The sequence below is a fragment of the Zerene cesonia genome, chromosome 12 (genome assembly GCF_012273895.1).
Source record: "Zerene cesonia ecotype Mississippi chromosome 12, Zerene_cesonia_1.1, whole genome shotgun sequence".
In the NCBI taxonomy this organism is placed as follows: Eukaryota; Metazoa; Arthropoda; class Insecta; order Lepidoptera; family Pieridae; genus Zerene; species Zerene cesonia.
Window position 1 is genome coordinate 4,541,155 of NC_052113.1, and position 22,708 is coordinate 4,563,862.

Here is a 22,708-nt window from a genome sequence, read left to right on the forward strand (position 1 = left end):
CTTCAAGACGTCTTCGAATTAAAGTAGTCAAGGTAAAATGCCTTAAATATTGCTATATAATATTATTAAGTATAATTAATTACATTGTAGCGCAGTATCACTGCATAAAATCTTCTACTTAGTGGGTAGATTTATAAAGAAAAACATTTACGTATTGAAAGCATAATAAAGCATAATACCTAATAATAATTGCGTACTGATTTTGTTTAATTTATAAAATAGAAAATACGTAACCAAAGAGATAAGTCTTACTATGAGATAAGACTTACTATCTATGAAATATAAATAAATGTTGTTTTACGCTACGGATTGGCAAAAAACGCGGGTTCGTATCCAGCCTCGTAATCAAATTTTTTATATTCTTTCAAAATTAGCATACATATATTTCAATGCTATAAAACTAAATATTAAATTTAATTGTGTTTTTTAAATATAACTTTCTGAATCATCCGTGGCATTGATGAAATAGCTACCTATTTCCATAGACGTCTTAACAGCATGAATAAAACTTCTAGACATAGGTATTACGTCTAATCTAGATTTTAAAACCCCCGTCTTTCAACCGTCAACAGCCAAGGTGACGATTAATATTAACGAATTACAATGAATTGCTATCAAAATTATTTTATAAATCGCCGTACTTGTGTTTTTCAAGGTTCTTTGCGAGCATATAATTAGATATAAAGTATGCTGGTATAATTACCCGTGCCACGGTGACGACTAGTCATGTTATGTCGGTAAGTAGATATTTTAACGGAGACGTAGTTTGAATACGTTATATTTCAGTGTCGAGAACTGATCTATGCTACAATTATTTCATGATCGCTTGTAACTTTTTTGATATCTTTTAGGTTAAGGTTAAGATCGTATATTTATTTTTGATTCCGTTTTCAAAGGCTCATATACATAAATTATCCTATACACCTGAGCTATATATGGCTAAGCGTATCATATACAAAATCATATACAAACGGAACGTATAGTGAAAGGTCCTATGTCCCCTTTGGATATTGGTACTGCAGATTCATTATACATCTGCTTCTCTGATAAATTTTCTATACGGACGGATATACTGATATCTGTTTCTCCGATAGATTTTCATTATATTTCTATATAGACAACTATCAACATAGTTGTCTGTATCCAGGCCGACCAAGATATTTGGTTTTGTTAGTCCCACCGGGAGTCGAACCAAAACGCATTTTCCACTGTAACAAGGAGGCCATAAATATAAAAGCGAAAGCATAACCTTCTCAAGTCAGTACAAAGAAAATTGTACGCACAAACAATTTTAAAACAGCCATTATATGTAACGCCATTTTGTACACTATAATATAGGTTATTTTTACCACCTTTATTCCCTTGATCAAATCGTGTTAGTATCTGAAAAAATAAATTATAAATATGTTAATCACGCAGTTTTTCTGTAAATACGCAACAAGCAAGCATTACACCGCGTGTATTTGCGATAAATAGCATTGATATCAACTCAATGCGTGTAACTTAATTATAAATCATTTGAGTATTTTAATTTATTAAACACTACGGTACAGTCGGCGATAAAATATGGTTTGCCTTGAAAACAATATTTATGTCCTTAAGTCAAAGGGTTAGTTTATATTACCGCAGTTTTAAAGTTCCTAATTGAAAATCTGATGAAAAATTTGTTTAATCTGCCCATAAATTTACAAATCAATATGCAATATCTGCCTAGAACCCAAAACGAAAATTTTTCTATTTACTAATATTTTAATGTATAACTTTAACCATACATCAGGAAGACCATCATTAAAAGATTTATAAGATACTAAATAAAAAACTGTTTGTATCGATTTTAAAATATTGCAAGCGTATAGTATAAGTATTTCATTATAAGCTAGGAACTAGCTTATTTTAAGGTTTTTCGACATCAGTGAATGGAATTTACAAAATGGATAACTGATACGAAAAGCGCGTGAAATATTAAACGAAGGGCGAGGTGCAACGTTTTGAATCACACATTAAATAATGTAACAATACATGCAATTCTTATTTCCTAAGTTTTGAAGTCGATTGTACTATACATCCATTAAAGTAAATTTATATGTGCGCGCCAGTACTTCAAAGACATTAACTTAATGCGACCTCATAATTACTAGCTCGAAGCATTAATTCTCGCATCCATAATTAAGTTTAATACCTCATTTCTGTTGGCCTACAATCTAGATAAATATTGTATGTCATTTGACGTCTATTAAAGTTACATTAAAATGTTAAGTCATTGTGAAATCAACGGTTGGTTTGTAACAAAAAGGTTTTTTACGAGTACGATTTTACGCCGTGCAAGGCTGTTTGAATAAAGTTAAGACGAACTTTTGTAACACGGGAACATATTATCATTCGCAAGAAATCGTTTTGTTCTAATGCAATACAAAAAGTCGAGATAATCTCATACCATTATTTGATAAGTCGCTGTTAATTTAAATGTCCTTCCTAGGTTGACGTAATAAGTTTTATTAATTAAAACGTTATTGTTTTCGTTATATCTACCTTTCGTGTCACTATTAATTATCGCAGTTCAGTGTTGTCCTTTTCTTAAATAAAATAATCTAGGTACTTAACATTTGTCGTAAGTATAAAAAATGCTTGGAAGTTACATTGGAGTCAGTTAACAAAAATAGCGATCTCGTTCTATAATTCATATTTAAATGTAACACCACGTCGTACATGATTCACACGTAATAATTATCATAGATAATTACAGTGGAACTTAACATTAATAACAAAATCATCTTGTCATGTTTTTTTAATGTTTATTATTTGAAAACAGGAGTATAAGTATATTTTACGAACAAATTATTAAGTGTTTGAACTTGAATCGCCAGGGGCGAGTTTAAATTACATTACACGCTTTGCGACCAATAATTTATTGCTACGGATGATATGAAATGTATGTAAAAGACGCAGTAATGTATACAGATTATACAAGCTGTTATGTGGACTCATTCTTAAAATATATTAAAATGTAAAGGTGCGAACTACATGGTAGTTTTACATTACATATGAATATACACTTACTCCACTTCGACGAACAAATTTTTTCCTTTGTTAATTTCGTCTTGTTTAGCGAACTTACATATTGCAGGATTACTGCTTTTTTCATATCGTGATTATGTCTGCAAGATGCATTTACCGATTTATTTCACCACATAAGTGCATTTACTGGCGCTGTCATATATTTATGCGTAATTATATATTTTTTATTGTTTACTGTACTATACTACTGATACTACATAAAGAACGATATAATATCCACTTTTCATCCGGTGTACCGCAAGCGAAACTGAATTTAAGAGCCAGTAGGAAAAATTATAGAGAAGCCTCAAAGCTAATAAACAATCGTATTTAAAAACTTAGGCATATCCTACTAATATTATAAATGCGAAAGTTTGTAAGGATGTGTGTGTGTTTGCTGCTTTTTCACACAAAAACAACTGAACCGATTGCAATGAAATTTGGTAAGTAGACAGCTGGACTACCGGATTAAAATATAGGCAACTTTTTATCCCGATATTACTACGGGATAGGGACTTACGCGGGTGAAACCGCGAGGCGCAGCTAGTGGTACATAAAATACGTATGGCCTAGGTATCAAAATTTATACGACTGCGTTTGCTCTGTATATTAAATAGTTATAATCAATTCTTTTATCATTCAATTACATCAATAACAATTAATCATATACGAGTTTTTACTTTACATTAATTCAGAATAGACAATAGATAATCATAAAATATACAGCTAGACATAACACGCGTGTTAATATTTAAAGAGACTTTACAAAACGAATATTCCTTATTCTCGTAATGTGCAGTTCACTTAATGAGAACTTATTAGACTTGGAGCGAAGTTATAAAAGATGTGGTTTCTTTCGTGCAGTACCAAAGTTTTCCCTCCGTCTTTTTTTTTGCGAAGATGTACAATACGAATTTTTGTTATAAATTAAATTGAAATATAATAATAAAGTCCCTAAAAATCCCTGTGTGTTTGTTACTCTTTCACGAAAAATCTACTGAACCGATTGCAATGAAATTTGGTACGTAGATAGCTGGTAAACTGGAATAATATAGGCAACTTTTTATCCCGATATTCCTACGGGAAACCGCGGGGCGCAGCAAGTTTGTAATAATAAATAGTCAAATAATTCTTATCCTTAGTTACAACTATTTAGATAATTACTTCGTTAATATGTAATTTCGATCTCGTACGTTCTAGTGATAAATTGAAGCAACAATTAATGTTCTTTACATGTGTGCGTATGCGGCTACTGTTTTCGTTACGAAATTAAATTACTTGTAGGTGTTATTCTTTAGGCGTAGAAAGTTTTATTTTTTATTTAAAATTTAATCTTATCTTAGGGTAAATGGCAAGCTTATAGGGATTGCTATGCACGGCAATTATAATATAGATATTAAATATGAAATATTTGTGCACAATTTAATAAAACTGGTATTTTATATTGAATTCGAAATAAAAAGTGGTCAACATCTCACAGTCTCATTAAATAAACTACTGTGTTTATTTTTAAGCCACACACGTATGATCAAAAACCCTTCACCAATATTATTTTGTCACATAACATTAAATTATATTCATAAAAAGCGTGTGTGCAGCGGATGAAGCACTAATTAGCCTGCAATTACCACTAATGCTATGGCACACTCAATGAAACGAGCTACGTTTTGTGCCGCGAATCCACTTGCGTCTCTATTGTCACGTTTCAATGTATATTTTTACGTGTAGTACGCTTATAAGCGTTGCGTCCCTTTTTTTGTTGTCTGTACTTTTATATGAGAGCGTTTTCATAGGCTCGACTTGTATAAGTATAGATGATATGAATTGAGAAATAGTGCGTAAAGATGTGAGATGATTTGGTTTCTTTGTTTCCATTTGGAGGTGATTGAAATGCTGTTTGCAATGTTTGTTTATTATTTATTTTAAAGATAAAATACTTTTTGGCTACACTTTTGACAAAGAAATACTGAATAACACTTATATCGACTCGGCAGTGGTTTTAGTTCTTACTTATGCGCAAGAGCAATATGTAATGGAACTCGTAAAGGAAAATAACATTAAACAGCGCGCATCTTTGTTCTCTAGCTATTGTTATTTACGAATAAATATACATATATAAAAATACGTAAAACATGCTAACCTTCATCTCAGTATCCATCTAAGCGTAATCCCTATTAATAGTATAAATGTCAAAGTATCTCTGTCTATTTGTCGCTTTTTTTATGCCTAAACCACTGTACCGATTTGGATGAAATTTTGTACATAGATGTGTTAAAAACCGAGTAAGGACGTAGGATGAGTTGTTATTTGATCATCCCACGTTATCAAAAACTATGTGTTCACTCTCAGATTGTCTATTTCGCCTTTAGCTACGCGTGTAAAGCCGCAGGTGGAAAGTAAGTATTAGCAGCTAGCAGTAGTGTATATAAGAGTCTATAGTGTCCCATTAAGCGTCTAACACATCCACTAATTACAGGCTTACAGCATCAAACGGCGAGATAACAATCACGACGTCGCACGCGAACGCCGGCCCCGGCAGCAGCACGGGCAGCGTCGGCTCCGGGCCGAACGCGTCGCCGCACGCGCCGGTCAAGCTATCGCCCGGCTCCGTGAAGTCGCCCTCGCACGAGGAGAACGACCTGCTCGCTGATTCGCCAAGTAAGTTAATGGTGGGGGAAGATAGGAACATCCTGAATGTTATTTACCTTAAGTATGTCCTACACTGGGATACACAAAATCGTACGATAAATCGTATTGCCATGTTCGTTAAAATCTATCATATCGTTTACGCAACAGTATATACCATACATCCCAAATAAATATCACAAATAACATATATACTTGTATAGATATGCAAAAACAAATAAATATTTAAAAAATGTGAGCCCCTCCGAATAGACGTATATTTTATGTAAATTTATGTAATGTTGAATTGAATATTAATAATTGTAATAGCATAAAAAAGATACAATAAAATTTAGTAAATCGATTTTCGATGCGTACCTAATCGTTAAAAAAGATCCAGAATAGAATAAGGTACCAATTGTTACTAGAAGATTGTTTGCTACATAAAGTAGTAATCTTTACTAATATTTAAAAAACGGAATTGTACTTGTTTATAAAGCTCTTCCACGTCGCAACAAAGTGATGTTATGATATGATTTTATGTCATATGTAGTTAAGGAGGAATAGGCTAAAAAGTAACATAGACTACTTTTAATTGCGGTGAGACACCTCAATCAAATTGGAAATTCCTTTGATTACGTAAGCGATGCCGCGGACAGAATGTTAGTGAAATATAAATTGTATAAATAGCTACAGCGAGTTCTATCTTGAAGGTATTATCTAAAATGTTATCTTAAACTTGCTTATTATAAAAGTGCAATAAAAGTCAATTAGTAAGTTATCTATAGATAATCGTTTGCCCTAAAAATAAACAAGATCTTATAACTCTTCTTATTATAATACGAAATTAAAACAAATTCCCTTAACAATCGACAACGTTTTACAATCCATACAAACGCCAACTCTCACAATGCATCAGTCCAACTCTTTATGGTATTAGAAGACAATGTTAGTCGTGCCACAGCTAATGGATCCATGCTTAGAACTTTTATAGATAAGTAAAATCTAGTTAGTTCACTCGTAAATGGCGTTTCGGACTTTGCAGACTTCTCTATAGGCTGCATGTATAGTAATTTTGTGTGGAGTGAAATTTAAAAGCATTATGAGGAACTTACATCTTTTCGAAGGATAGATAGTTTATATTATTTTGAAGTCGAACTAGCTTCGACACGAATTGGGCCAGTTTATACCGAGAAATCTACCTCACCCTCAGGGCCGGATTTAAAATTCTGCCGCCCTTGGGCATTGGAAAAAATGCCGCCCCATCACTGTAATTTCATTGATTTATTTTTTAAATAATTAAAATATTTCATTTATTGCAAAAAATTTATTACAAATATTATTTATATACTTTAATAATATAGTTGCCAGATGATAAGATTCAAAAGTATAAGATTTTCGTTAAGTTTAAGTTAATGATATACTCATTATCCCTTTATTTGAAATAGTATTTTGTTGAAAGAAATAACGATATTCTTAGTACTAACATATTGTATTCGAGTAGTAATTATTCATCAGTGAATAAAAACTAAAAACGCTATATCAAAAGCTATAGAGGTGCGACCCAGTCGGTTAATTGTTCCATAATGAGTCCATCGATTCTAGACTATTTCTGAACATTAAAGCGTTCTCGGCAAATGTAATTACCGTTGATGTAAGTCGAACTGAAATGATGCGTGCTAGAAATAGTATTTCTGTTCTGTGACCCCTTTGACATTTTAATAAATTCACTATGAATTAAATATAAAACGCTTTCTTATATTTAATTCATGCGACATTAGAGCTTATTTTAATTTATTTTCTATTTTATTCTGCGCTCGTTACTAATCTTTGGAACGTCGTTTAAAATATCGATTTTTTTTTGTCATATCAGATTGTTACCCATTTTCATGAGGTTTTGCTTGATCGCGAATTAACATTAGATTTAGGGGAACTCCCCCTCACAATGAAGCTGGTCTAAAAATTTTCACGGCGCGCAAAAATCTGAGGTATCGTTGGATGGGTGTTGCGAAATAAAACAAAGTTTAGAGTTTTCTGCACTTCATACACTTTAATTAGATTACAGCCTGCATATGAGTATTGTGTGGTATTTCCTTAATAGTGAAATAGTTTTTGCAAATTATATCTACTTATATATCCTTCCTGCTTATATTATAAATTCGAAAATTTGTAAGGATGTGTGTGTGTTTGTTGATCTTTAACGCAAAAACTACTGAACCGATTGAAATGAAATTTGGTACGTAGACAGCTGGACAACTGGAATAACATATAGGCAACTTTTTATCCCGATATTCCTACGGCATACGGACTTACGCGGGTGAAACCGCGGGGAGCAGCTAATAATATATATGTTAAAAACTTAATCCGTCAAACTATTATTATAAAAGTTACTTGCTTACTTCATTGCATACTTTTATTAAATACAAAATCTCCGTTGCTAATAAATGCATTACGCTTATGTTTAAAATAATTGCAGATTAATTTTGAAAATATTGTATTTTAAATTAAAATATAAATAGATACCTACATTGTCCCGTTAATCACTATGATATTGGGAAGCGTATGAAAACTGTTTAAAGTTTCGCCCAAGTAATTAGCCAGAAAACCCTACACAAATTTTATCGATGGGTGTTCGTTTTAAAACAACAGCTATTCTGATGTGAAACATTTATATCGCACGATATTTGTTACTTTTGTATACAAAAAGGAGTGTTTTATGTAATATTCGGAAATGCTTAATATAACCTAGCCCTAGCCATAGGCCCTATGTTTGACAATTTGCATCGGCCAATTGTGCTGTGTGCAGTAGCTTTTCAATTTTTATTTATTTTACATAATTTTACAACTTATGAAAAAAATAACAAAATTAATATCAATGTAAATTGGATACATAGTGGCCTTGTGATTAACATATTTTTAAGTTTCACATTACTGGCGAACCGTAGCAAGCGGGAAGCATTTTACAGCGTTCCCATGTTTTATGATAAGTATTTATTTAATTTTATATCAGACGCTTTTTGTCTCCATTGTTTCTTTAATGACAATACGAAACTGTCATTACGATATATCGTGTCACAATCGTATCGCAGCGCCTAAAACTAAATGAGTCCGCGCCCGAGGCCCCATTTCTATTGATTACTATTTAATTCGTTGTCAGTGGATACAATTACTAAATTACTCAGTTCCTCTCCTGTTTACCAGCTCTAATTTATCTATATTAAATCGATAGGATACGTTTAGATCGCTCCGTTTTTAGCTCAATTAGCTTTATTGAAACCGGTTGAATGCCATTTAGAATCTACGTAGTGTAATACGACTTTTTTTTGTTTATTTAATTAATTGTTGTTAGTACCTATTGAAATGTAATAATTGTTTGATATAGTAAAAAAAAAATAAGTTTTAGAGTTATTTTCAATGCTTATTAAATACTCCACTCAAATGAAATATTTTTTCCTATTTTTCCAACAAGCTCTAGTCGCAGCGAGGTCTTATAATATAACCTACATAAATGGCCAGTTATCCAACACTTTTTTTTTTCAAAATTTGAAACAGAAGTTGCTGAGATTAGCTCGCGTAAACGAATTATTCTGTTTTATTACTAAAACCTATATTTATTTATAGACGTAGTTTCTCAATCTCACATCTTCAAGATAAACTTGCAATATTACTAACATTGTATGTATAAGATTGTCGGGTTTTAGCACACTAGGAAAACATCTGAATAAAACAGAATTCAATTAACACTTAAAATTAATAAAAATCATTGATAAAATATTGACATTCCCTGTGATAGCTACAAAGAACGCGCTTATGCATAAAATTCATAAAACAATTGTAACACCTCATATTGAGTAGCTTATTAAAACGTTAAACCTCATTTACTCTTCGAACTTCGTTAATGAATCTGTTTTCATATAAAATAATTGATCAAAGCAATAAACAGAACAAGTGAAGGACAAAGTGACAATTAAAACATGGTTAATTCGCCTAAATATACAAAAGCGAGTGTAATAAGTGTGTTTAGGCATCAAAGACGCCGCCAAGAGAACCGCATTCTCGCGACGAACTTAATTAATTAATTAAATAATTAAAACCCATTATAAATAATTAAGGTTGCCGATAACTAATCGATAAGATATATAGTGCATGAGCTCGCGAATAATTTATTTTGCATTTCGATTTGTTTATTTCAACAGTACACCTGTGGTTCCTGTTAGTTCTTTAAAATATCAAACAAATAAATATACGTTAAATAGGGTATTAAACGTAAATTTGAATTGAAATAAAAGTTTACACATCTGCAATAATTTCTTTACCTCTGTTGCATTGTAATATTTGTCATAATATAATAACTAAGTAAGCATTCGTTTATTATGACCATAATTATTTTCATCATATCCTTACTTGTATAAAAAATAAAATATATTTTTACAGCAAGGAGCATTACTTGCTTTCAGTGGTATATGGAAAATGCAAATGAAAAAATATTTATTGACATAAAATAAAGTAGTTCCATCTTTTATACGACCCACTGACTACCGAACTAGTTGGGAACTGTGTTTCAGTTCTCGGTGGCTTCTTCCTTAAAACAATGTTACATATATTATATACCAATTCCACTTTAAAGTTTTCGCTTACTTTATGTATTGTTTTACGTGATTGTTCCTAAATTGTCAGTAGCTCTTAAACCACAACAAAGAGTTGGCCCGCCAAGCCACTTAGCAACTGACATTTTGCTTTGTAATTATAACTGAGAAAACATCGAAATTATACTCATTATTGTTGTTTTTATTACATTTGTTATTATTTCCGTAATGAGCTTAACAAAGTACCGATTTATTTATATACAAAGGAAACATTTAACATGTTCGGACATAATAAATGTTAATATTACAACTATCTAATGATAACTTGTTTTTGTCATTATAAAAAGTTATATTTGCGAATATAATTGCTAAGTTCCTTAAGTATATATGTGATATGTTGTTTAAGTTCTTTTTTAAACAATATTGCGTAATGCTTTAAAATGCGTAGATAAAGAGTCTTAAATTAATTTGACTTTATTTTCACAATTTTTTCGACACTTAATATTTGAGCTTCTATTATGAAATGGGTTTTTAATTACAGACGTCCAAACGAAAACTCCTTGTCGATATTACTGAAAAGGTCTAACTTTCGAGCACTCCTTTATTTTACAAGTCTCATTTAAATTGCGATTAAAACTCGGGTTAATTGTAATCGATTGTAATTGATATCCATAGCACTCAGGAATCGTAAAAATCCGATTCGGTTATCGATTACCGTTTACAAAATCGAATATTCGTTAGTTAAATCCAAAAGTACTGGAGGCCCGCAGCCCTAACCCTTAAATCGGGCAACGCTTTTGGTGACTTACTTTAGGCGAACCATCGCCTCTGTTGCCCGCTACTAAATGTAAAATAAATGTTTTTAATATTAAATGCTATGATTCACCTAATCTTTCGAACATAATTATGTATAATCGTTGAATGTGAAATAAAGGGCGGAATCGATTATCAAGTCGATTTTTCGTCTAATCACAATAGTGTTGGCATGTGAAGTCGACATTAATAGTCGAAACGCAAATCTGATATTAGAGGATAATTTTGAAGAGGAAACTATTACTAAAATGTACTTCGGGTAGGCAGAAATAATGACACTCAAATCCAAATAAATGAATTAACTCAGCATTGCTTTTTCGTGGAAATGTTTTCAAACGAATGCATTCTAGTTTGTTGAAATGTTAATATTTTAGTTCTATCTGAATTGATATTGAACTGTAATAACGTTTCAGAATCTCTAATAAACGCTTCGAAATCGGGAAGATATTTCAATCGTTTTAATAAATATTTATCTAAATATCACTTCACAGGGTTGTCAACATAAAATATATTAATAAAAATACAGAGTTACAACTAATGAAATAAAAGAATAATACATTTGAACAAAGATAAGATCATTATGTTTTGTGTTAACCCTTTTCACATAAAAAGCGTTATATACGATTGCCGATAACAGTAGTGTTTGTTTGTCCATTTATTAACATTCCGCCACCACTTTTATAACATCGCATGCGTGTTGTTTCGACATATTTCATTGACATTTTACCACTAATACAATTTACATCAAACGGATCCCGTAGTTTCCTTGTTTGTATCATTTAGGTAACAAACTACAATTAGACTCCCACCAGCTTTCATATCGTGTAACGACTAAATTCCATCGAATTAACAGAAATCGATCGAAACAAGCGTAATTAGAGATATACACCAATTCCATGGAAAGTAACGTCTAATCGCCAAAATACTTAATTGGCATTACTTTTTTTAATTGTTCCCGTACACGTAACACGGGTCAATATACGCATACACGCGAACTATAATTGTATCTAATTAATTTATAACATGTATTAAACAATTAAGAGTGCGGTATCTTGAGGCAAACGAATTCGTCTAGTACTTCGGTCAATTGACTTATCTTTGTTATTTAATTAATGGGCGAGCCTCATCACGCGATAGTAATTGATGGTAGTTACTTTAACTGAATCATATGGGTGATTAACTAATCAATGTGTATTATTGAAAAAGTATCATTTCATTGCATGTGTTGTAAAGCAAGCAACAGATAAGATTGCAGTCAATATTACAAAATATATATCTGTAAAAAATAAAACTCAATTGAACGAAGTGTTAATAATTTAACTTAACAATGAAGGGCTATAAATTTTCTATGTGGGTCAAAACTAAATATAATAGTAAGTTTAATAAATAATTGAATAAATAGATTAATGGAGCGATATATGAAATTAATCAGTTGTCCTATCAATTTTATCGTTATTTATGTATATTGTAACATCCAAAACTAACTTCTAAGGATTGCCAATATAATATCAATTTCTTGAAGCATTGTTACAATGTATAAGATTTAAAATCGTAATACCACTGTATATGTCACTCACTTGGAGCGTAATTAGAAAATTAGAAAGTTATTTACGAATCCCCTATACCTTATATAATTACATCACTCACCCTACATGTAGGTAACAATTCATCGGCATAACTAACTTAGGCAATCGTCTACATTCGTAGACCGTGCACCGGTAAATAGTGAAACGATTGCCAATTTGCTAACCCTACCTTGTCTAATGCGAACTTCTTACATACGTAAAATATAAGCTATATCTATCATCTAAGTAATAGCCTTTGACAACAATGAAAAATCGAAGGTTCGAGGGTGCATAATTTTATATAAGAAACAGAACCCAGAACCAAAAAGTTCGATGATTTGTTTCGTCTGCTAACCTACACTTGGCCAGCGATGTTTTGTTATGGTCAAAAGCCTCATAGGTGAATATGGTACACATAGGTAAACAAAAATAGGTTGATAATCATATTTACTTTTAGTATTAGAACAAAAAAGTGTGAGAATTTAAAAACAATGGTCGCTCTCAAAATGAGCTAATTTCTAGCATTGGCCGTACTTTAATTCGTTAGTAGGTCACATTAGCCATCTGCGATGGATTAAACTGTGCCGCTCATGAAAGAAAAGGAAAATCTAAAGAGCTTTTCAAATTATGTAAAATGCATTTTGAAATGCGGTATTGCTGTTTAAAATACAAGCTTTAGAACGCGTTGGCTTTAGCAAATATTTTTCAATTTTTTATAGTCTCATACAGCTTCACAAACGTGGTAACTAAGTCCTTCTCCGCAACATAAATCTATCCCTGAGCCGAATTTCATCGAAACTCGATCAGCAGTTTTGAGAGACAGTAACTTCCATTTTCAACTTCGTTCTCACATTTATAAAAGTAACAATAATTCGTTAATACTTAATATAACATAGACTCGTATATTACATTACGTTTACAATTGTAAATAAGATTTTAAATTGTCTTATAATAAACATAGTAAAGAATTTGAACATATAAAATTATTAGGTGGAATATATAACAAAATAATGTCGATATTGTGTGACGCTGCTATCATGCTTCTTATGGTTTTAAAGACTGTGTCAATTCGATCAGACAATGAATTAAATATTAAATCGATAAAGCACAATGATCACTGGGTCGGTTTAAATAATTTGTCATTGGCAAGCTAAGCAGGGGGTGCTAGACGCACGTCTGTAGCGCTAATGGCATTCCGCATAATTAGGAAGTGCCAGCATCTACTAATTACATAAATTGCCCACTAAAGCTGACTATAATTTCTCTACTAAGTTTTGCGCGTATCCCCATCATTAGCCACGAATTAAAAGGATTTTTCATTGTTTTAGCTAGCTAATTGGCATAAAAGCTGTATTTCATAATGCAATAAGTACAAATTTAATAAGAACAAATGGATGATGAGACATTAAAGCTAACTGTTTTCCACATATTTGATATACACGCAATTGACATTATTTTAAAATAGCAATACAGAGTTATTGCCGGCTCTTCTCTGTACTGCATTCGGAATCGGTGGTAAATGGTAAAACTGTGTTATGGCGAACAAATGTGTGAGAAGAAGTCCAATTAAATAGACAAATCTTTGAATTGGAGTTTGAGTTTTATCGAAAAAATAACTTATTGAAACATCAATCTGATGACGCTATTTAAGATGTATTAATTAATGGGGATAATTGTGTTGAAAAGTTAGAAATATTAATAAGAGATTTTTCTTTAGAGATAAGTAGGTGAACAGCCTTTTGTCTCCTGCCAAACCGGGACATGTATTTTTCTTCCACATCCCTTGCGAAATCTAATTCCCGAGGGATCCTACGTCCACAAGTTCACCACTGTAGCAAGAAGGCGGTCAACCGATCGTAGATACTTATACATTTTCTAATTCTCCAATCAGATCAACCTACAATCAGTCAGTCGTCAGGGAACGTGGTCGACGGTATCAACCTAGAAGATATAAAGGAATTCGCTAAAGCATTTAAGCTGCGACGACTCGGCTTAGGACTGACCCAAACGCAAGTGGGCCAGGCGCTCTCTGTCACCGAAGGACCAGCTTACAGTCAAAGCGCAATATGCAGGTAAGAAAATCTAATAAAAATGTCATACAATGTAAACAAATATGTCATTTCCAACATTTCAGCTATCAAGAATGTTAAACTTTCAATTATGTCACTAATAGAGTCGCACGCTTGAAATATAATAGCGTTTTTGTTACAATCTGGCAAGGGCAGAGCTAACACGGACACACTTGTCAAAAATAAGTAAAAAAAGCCTCTTGACAGCCCCACAGGGCTAACAAAAGAGTTTTTTAGTTGCGCCGTCACGCAGTCCGAGTACAGTTATCACACTTTTTAATATCGCTAATTGAAGTGATTTGTAAAACAGCGTGACTCCTTTCATTGCTTCCAGTTCGTTTAATTAATTACCATTCGGACGGCTTCCGTTCCGTTTCGGTGTCTCGGACGCCATTTAAGGGACAAGAGACACGCGTAACAAAAATTGTTTTATACTTTATTGTTGGTAAAAAAGGCATGTTATTATTTGTGTTTTTTTTTTTAAGTTTATCAACAAAACTATAAATCTACTACGTATATCTAAGCTACGATTATCTACTTACTATTACGATGATAGAGAATTGTTCGTAAATAATAAATTTAATAGATAATACGATATTTACTTAAGAACGGTGTCGCCGAAGCATTCCAATTAAACATTTTATCATTGAAATTTTCAAATTTAAACAATTCTTATAAACGGACAGTAATATTAATTAAAAGTAAATCAATTAATATCAAATGTTTTCCACGGCCGTGAACCAGCCTCGTCCAAGGAGCATTTCAATTCGGAATCGACCTCTTTCGTATAATAAAATCATTAATCGTTACTTCTGTTCGAGTTAATTAATTATCTTGGCCGTAATTACTTTTTTCGTGTAATTAAAAGAGTAGAATTCCCCTGTCTTTGTCCCGTCGTGATTTCATTTTCCATTAATTTTTCTTTCGTCTCCCCTCAACTTGTATTGTGACGTGGCTACAGTAGTTACTCCTTTGATTATGCTGGACTCAATTAATTTGCATTATAATTGAAATTAATTATACTTGAATAGACCTCAATTTCTTAGCTTTAATTGTGAAAATGGAATATCAAGTCGGACTATTTCGTTCATCGCTTATTGCTTGAATTTCTCTAGAAACTTGCTTTCTAAAACACAATGCGAGATTGCTTATAATAGATAAAGTATTTAAGGTCGTCAAATATAATTATTTTATTAATCTACTTTAAAACCGTAAGGTTTTTCCAACAATCAAGTTCTTGTTTGAAAGAGTTTAGAATGAACGAACTTCGTTTAACTATAAAAAGGACAATCGTCTCGAATAAATATATTTGGATATTTTACCCGTATAAATTGTATATTTTTAAATACATTTATGGTCATTGAGCTCATGATCATTGCCACTTACTATGACAAACAATGAATTAACCATGCGGCTGGAAGGTTACAATTATCATTTTATATTAGGCTATCTGCGTCAACGCATCTTCATTGATCTACTTTGCAGTGCTCCAAATAAATGCCCCTAAACATTAGGTACCTAATACATAAAATTAAATTATTAAGTTACACTCATAGTTCGGCTTGTAATGAATCGAATACGAATTTAAAAGAAGAAACTTTTTAGTCGTTTAAGATAACTTGGATTCAAGCGTGCTTCTCTACAATGTTATAAATAGCATATGAAGATCAATTGATGAACTATCTAACATATAATTTATTACCGTCCCCAGTGCCCTGGCTTCGCAGATGCTAGCAGCTCAACTGTCTTCACAACAACAAAACATGTATGTGTTTTGTTTTTTACCCCACTTATAACACCTCTTAAGTTATCGCCATCAAACTAGTTTTTATATGTCAATTCAGCAAGTTTGTCTCGAATACTTTGAGGGCAATCTACATGTTCAAAGAATGGCGATAGCTTCTGAGATACAGCCTGTTACATGCATTAAGCACACGCTTCGACTCACTCTCGACGGCCATACATAAATTGTCTTTAAATCAAAATGTTTCAACGCTGTTTAATGTAATCTTATCTCGATCGGCGATCCGTGCATACCACGTGAATGTAAGCCGCATACAATTATGTCTAATTACCGGTTTTGGAGTTCCTTTCTTTTCCTTTTCACACGTATACCGTATTTACATACGAGTAATTATAGTAAGAAGGCGCCATACATCAGAGGAACGTTACATTTTGATGTTAAGACAAACGCAACGCATTAATGTCGGCTACCAAATGTGCCGGTTCGACATTATGAATAATTGTTATGAGAATTTTATCTGATTAGTTATTTGTAACACGACGTGTAATTTCAACTTTCCATCTAATATAGCATGATGTATTATTTCATTACTTTTTTTTTTATTTTTATTAATATTCATTTCGCGCAATTCAAAGCCAGGGCATTGGCATACGTTACCTTTCGTTTCTAATTGAATTCGTTTTATTGTTACTGCGTTCGGTATTAATCAAACTGATTACCCCGGCCTAAATTGCCTATTGTTTTTTTCTGTATCCAATCGTTAACGCTATGTCAATGTCCTGCAATTACGCTGTTAATTTGGAAGTGAATAAAATTATCTCGGGATGAAGGTACGTCGCGCTATGCTTTTTAACCGGTACGTTAAAGTCTAACATTATAATTTATGTTCGATACAGATTTGAGAAATTGGATATAACACCAAAAAGTGCGCAGAAAATCAAACCGGTGCTTGAACGTTGGATGAAGGAAGCCGAGGAGAGGTAAATATGATTGTTTGAGTGAATATTGTATTGTGAAATCGTGTTCGTGTCACATTTGGCCTTAACGCTTAGCGATGAAAAACATTTCTCAAATCTGGACTAACTGCGCTTCTATCGTTACGCTTTATTATTTATTTTTTTATTAATATAAGTATATGCTTTATATTAGAGCTAATAACATTGACTGCTAATTTGATATTTCATGGAATTCGCTGTTTTTATATTAATTTTATGAAATATTTAATTAACGGTGATGTCGAAAGGTGTGCGTGTGGTTAAGACTTACTTATACTTACTTTATTAATTATTAACAACAGATTGCCTGAATAACATCATTCATATAAATACACGTATATAGAAACGCGCGTCAATCGAAAAATCGATTCAGCATGGCGTAGGTATACAATACACGTACCGTTAAAATCTTGAAAATTTCATAAGCGTACCAGGTGTCGTTTATTCCTCATCGACCACTTAAAATCTTATAAGGGCCCCTTGTATCTATCGATTATACATTTCGCATCATTAAAATGCATTATCTGAATGCACCGGGAATGGTTTAACATTGCAAATGGTGTGTTGAATTTGCAATCGGTTGTCCCTCTTGGTGGTAATTTTTAACGAGCGTCTCTGCAACGATTGTACTTGAATTAATTCAGATATAGATTCAGTCTCGTCTTCATTAAGGTAACTAACAAATCATCCATTTAACAAATTTTTCAAATAGTCATCGGTCGAGTGCGAAATCGCTTATTTTTGTTTTTACCCTTCCTCTTCGGATCCGTACGACCTGCTCTCAGCAGACTTTGATCGTTCACGTAATTAACAATTTGAATTTGAATTACTTGATGAATCTAATCTTAGCATAAGACAATACAAAGGAATATGTTATGCATAATTGTCCATAAATTAAGAGCAACCGAAGCAAATTTATCAAAATTCTTCTAAAAATATATCCCTAGTTCCATTCGAGCATATGAGAAGTTGGACTTAGAATAATGTATTCTAAGGACAAACAATTGCGGTATGAAAAAATCTGTTTAGGATTATCTCACTTATGTTTTCGATTATCATATAGATGCATCAATATCCGATTCATTTATGTAATGGGATTCAAATGGCATTGGCATTATGAAACCAGAACAAGGTTCATTATTTACATTGACGGGTATTTTGTTTTTCAATACGAACTTGAAACGCCTTAACATTTAGTATATTCCGTGTTGTTTACGGAAGCGGATAACGGATATCTTCATAAATTGTTTTTATTCAATCTTTCGCGTAACGGTGGCATTATTCAGCCATAGATGATATAGGCTACCTATTTGTTAGAAAGTAATCGGACTACACTGTCATAAATATCATTCAATTTAATTCTCATTTCAATCTATTAAGTAACTAGTACATTTATACGTTTAATAAAAGAGCTTTGTACAGTGTACATGTATTGAAGAAAATAATTATAATAAGCGATTTTTCAGCGAGAAAAACAAAATGCTCAAATTATAGGAATTTTATCGAAAAGTAGCATACATTACATTCACCAATAATTCATTAATCATAATCATTATATTTAGATCATAATTTTAAGCTTTTTTACATATTATTCTAGACATAATCACGTACTGGTACATATAATACACTGGCTTAAATAAAATAATGAAATGCGTCTCATTTACTTCCAGGTATGCTTCTGGTCAGAACCATTTGACGGACTTCATCGGCATGGAACCAAGTAAGAAGCGAAAACGACGAACATCATTTACTCCTCAGGCTTTAGAACTACTGAATGCACATTTCGAAAGAAACACCCATCCATCTGGTAAGTATATTACTAGCAATGACTTTGAATCGATAAATTTGTTAATAAGATTTGTTTTACAACGTTCACTCTTGAGAATAGAACATCGTATTATAATGTGAATTGACAAAGTAGATTTGAGTTAATTCATCATCGTGTACATATAAAACGACATCATTGTAGATGATAGTTTAATTTTTCTAAAAGTATTCGTCATTATATCGTTGTTTTCGTATTACAATGCAGATTTGTTGAATGCAACTGTTATGGCGAAACGTGCGATGGAAATCATGTGAGATTCGTAAGAATTAGGATGTCGATTTCTTAAACTCGAACTATTCAGAAGAAAATTATGCCAAAAATGTATTTTCGAGATGACGTTACTATTGAGAGAATGCCTTATAGCCATCGCCAGCACACTAACTTTTCTCTTTTCCAACTATTTGAGAGGGATTAAATTTATCTTCTTCTTTCTAAAATGTGAATTTAAATAGCGCAAGAAATTTCTTTGTAAAAAAATTATTGAAAAACGCCATTAGTAAAAAGACAAAGACTGTCCTCTAGATTATAATTAATGTTTCATGCATCGTTCTTTTCAGGTACTGAAATTACTGGTCTTGCGCATCAACTAGGATATGAGCGTGAAGTTATCAGAATATGGTTCTGCAACAAACGTCAAGCCTTAAAAAATACCGTGCGAATGATGTCGAAAGGCATGGTTTAAAAGTTCTCTGTTATGTTTATTCCATGCAATGTATTTTATCGATGTTTATTCTGACATGGCAACATTAACTTTCGTCACTTTGAGGGCTCACTGAGTGAAATTAGGGATGTATTAAATATCAATATCGATAAATTCTCAAAAAAAAATCTCGTTGAATGAAACAAGTAATGTTATTCGTTGTTTGTAACAGTTTCGTCTATTATTTGTTTTTTAATATAATCTAATCTGGCCTTAATTCGAATCTTGATATGATTCCAGCCAAGTTTAGAGGAGTAATAAGTTTTACTAAAATATTTATGTAAAATAAAACATTTTGACTGATATACTCGTCTTGGTGTAGCTACTTTTACAATGGTATAAATGGTTCGTAGAATAACATAGGTGTTTAGTACAAAATTGAGCCTGTGGCTTTTATAACAATACTCTGTTCCGAATAGCTGTTTAAAAAAGCAAGATTTTTGTAAACCTCGATGATTTACAAGTATTTATAGAAGCATGTCTTACAAATTACTTTTAATTTTGATGTGATTTCTTTTTTTATTATAATTAATGATTGCATTTTGTAAATAAGTACAATACATGGAAATCTCAGCGTTAAAAATAGTTTAGATATATTAATTTATTGAAATACTCTGAGTTGTTTTGTTCTACTTAGCAAATGATGCACCTTATAGTTTAGAAATAAAATAATATCAATATTATGAAAGTAGATAATGTGTCGTCAGTCTTAGTGGCCTACAAGTTTTTCGAATCTTAGTTTTTTGTTAATAGATAGATATTAAAAACGATGTGTATAAAATAATTGAATGCATTATCGTAAATTGTAAATATTGTTCGCGTAATTTTAGTTTATTAAAATGTATTATTAGTTTTATGTACCTATAACATAAGTTTTTAGCTTTGTAAGATTTTGTGTAATTATACAAGTTGGATATTTGTTGCGATATTTAATAATAATTTTCTTAATGCCTTTATTTCAGAATTTTGCCTAAAGGATTATGTTTTGATTGAGTACAAGTTTCTTAAAATACACCTAACAGAAGGTCTAAATTAAATTAAATGTTAAACTGCTGCATATTTTTTGGGTAACCAACAAACTAATAAAATTACCTCGCATTTGGAAAGTAGATTTTGAAATATTATTATAGAATTTTCAAAAAATTAAAAAATTTATATTTGATTTAAGTAATTGAAATACCCAAAAAGTATGCAAAGTATACATAATGGAAGATATTAACAGTATACCTATAACTTCAATCATTTTGCAGACTACCCTCAGAACTCGATAAATTTATTTTCCCTCAAGAACCCTTTTAAATGCCATAGACAATACATTATCAATAGCCACATCAAAACATTTTTAATTTAATTTTTGTACTGTGCATGTAATGTTCATTCGTACATTTGGATTTTGGACTAAGGACCTACTGTTAAATGTATTACTGTAGTTATAAGATGTAATTTAAAGTATGTTAATGACCAATGAAAACCAACTTGTGATCAATAATATTTGTACTGTTACCTACTACTTAACAAGAGTCGTTAAAAAATAATATTATTAAAAATATTGAACATATTTTTCGGCTGTTGAAAAAATTGTAAATACAATATTAAGGATAATAAAACTATTTGGATTAATATTTAGGAACAAAAGGAAAAAAATATTATCAAAATTTATATTTTCAAAAATTATTACAAATGCAAAAAATGTGTATTTAAAAGTGGAAGGTTCGGCCATAATCAAAATTATTAAATGACGGATTTTTTACGACTTATGCACATCACTACACCCACAGATAACAACAGTACGGTAAACAGTGTTTCAAAAGTGCAATGCGATACTGTGCGTAATCTGTACTTATTAATAAGGAATCAGATTTTTCTTTAACACAAGCCAATTTAATTAAATCTACTTATTAATAGTTAATATAGAATGTAATGTTTACTGTCTGACGCTATTGATACGATCTGTTTAATAACCATTAATATAATCGATACTCTTAATCAAATCGATTCAAACCATATTAATAATATGTACAATAGTGCTTTTATATCAATTAATAACGAAAAATCTGATTCCCCTCAAACATTAGCGTAATAGAAGCAGCATAGAATGCTAAGTACAAAATAATTAATTAACTATAAAACTGCTAGTCCGTTACATTAAATAAAATTTATTATAATTGTATTACACGGCAAGATCGCATTGCACCCTGGTTTTCATGATACGCAAGTATTTAATAGTAATAATAGTTTAAAATTACGGAAATCTACTACACATAACTTCATCTGTAACACATATTCAAACCAAACTGTAACAGTATCTAATAGTGTATTAATTTCTCTTCCTGTAATGGTACCGATTGAATGACTATGGCTGCTGGATTATGAAGAAATGCAGATTAAAGGCAGATAACTGTTTGAATTCTTGTTTTATTCATTTCTTTACAACATTTTTTTGTAGAGTGTGACCCGCAAAATATTTTATGACTATTGATAGGCAGTAATTTTTTGTGATTTTCCAAATATTACAAAACTCATTAAGCATAAAATACTCTATATTAGTTGGAGCCTACGGCCCCAGATTATAACCTATGATCTACCTAATACCAAACAGATGAGATCAGCTGATTTTGCGTGAAAGTAATCATATATCTATCTCAATTTTAAAAATATCTATTCCTAGTCATTCTAGTTATATTGAAAGAACTTACAATTTTGTTTTTGTGTTCGTTGCCTACATATGT

The 22,708-nt window shown here is 31.6% G+C and overlaps 1 protein-coding gene across 5 annotated transcripts in view; it reads left to right on the plus strand.

Annotated features, from left to right (window-relative positions):
• LOC119830836 (POU domain, class 6, transcription factor 2) overlaps window positions 1-22,384 on the plus strand; it is a 106,645-nt gene extending 84,261 nt beyond the window's left edge. For 3 of the 5 annotated variants that reach the window (XM_038353989.1, XM_038353988.1, XM_038353991.1), the window contains 6 exons: window positions 5,531-5,712; window positions 14,535-14,715; window positions 16,424-16,477; window positions 17,353-17,436; window positions 19,122-19,258; window positions 19,837-22,384. In XM_038353989.1, the coding sequence (XP_038209917.1) occupies window positions 5,531-5,712; window positions 14,535-14,715; window positions 16,424-16,477; window positions 17,353-17,436; window positions 19,122-19,258; window positions 19,837-19,961 (763 nt within the window). In that variant the 3' untranslated portion in view covers window positions 19,962-22,384. The remainder of the gene's footprint in view (window positions 1-5,530; window positions 5,713-14,534; window positions 14,716-16,423; window positions 16,478-17,352; window positions 17,437-19,121; window positions 19,259-19,836) is intronic. The other 2 variants (XM_038353990.1, XM_038353992.1) reach the window with 2 other exon arrangements.
• The last annotated feature ends 324 nt before the right edge of the window (window positions 22,385-22,708 follow it).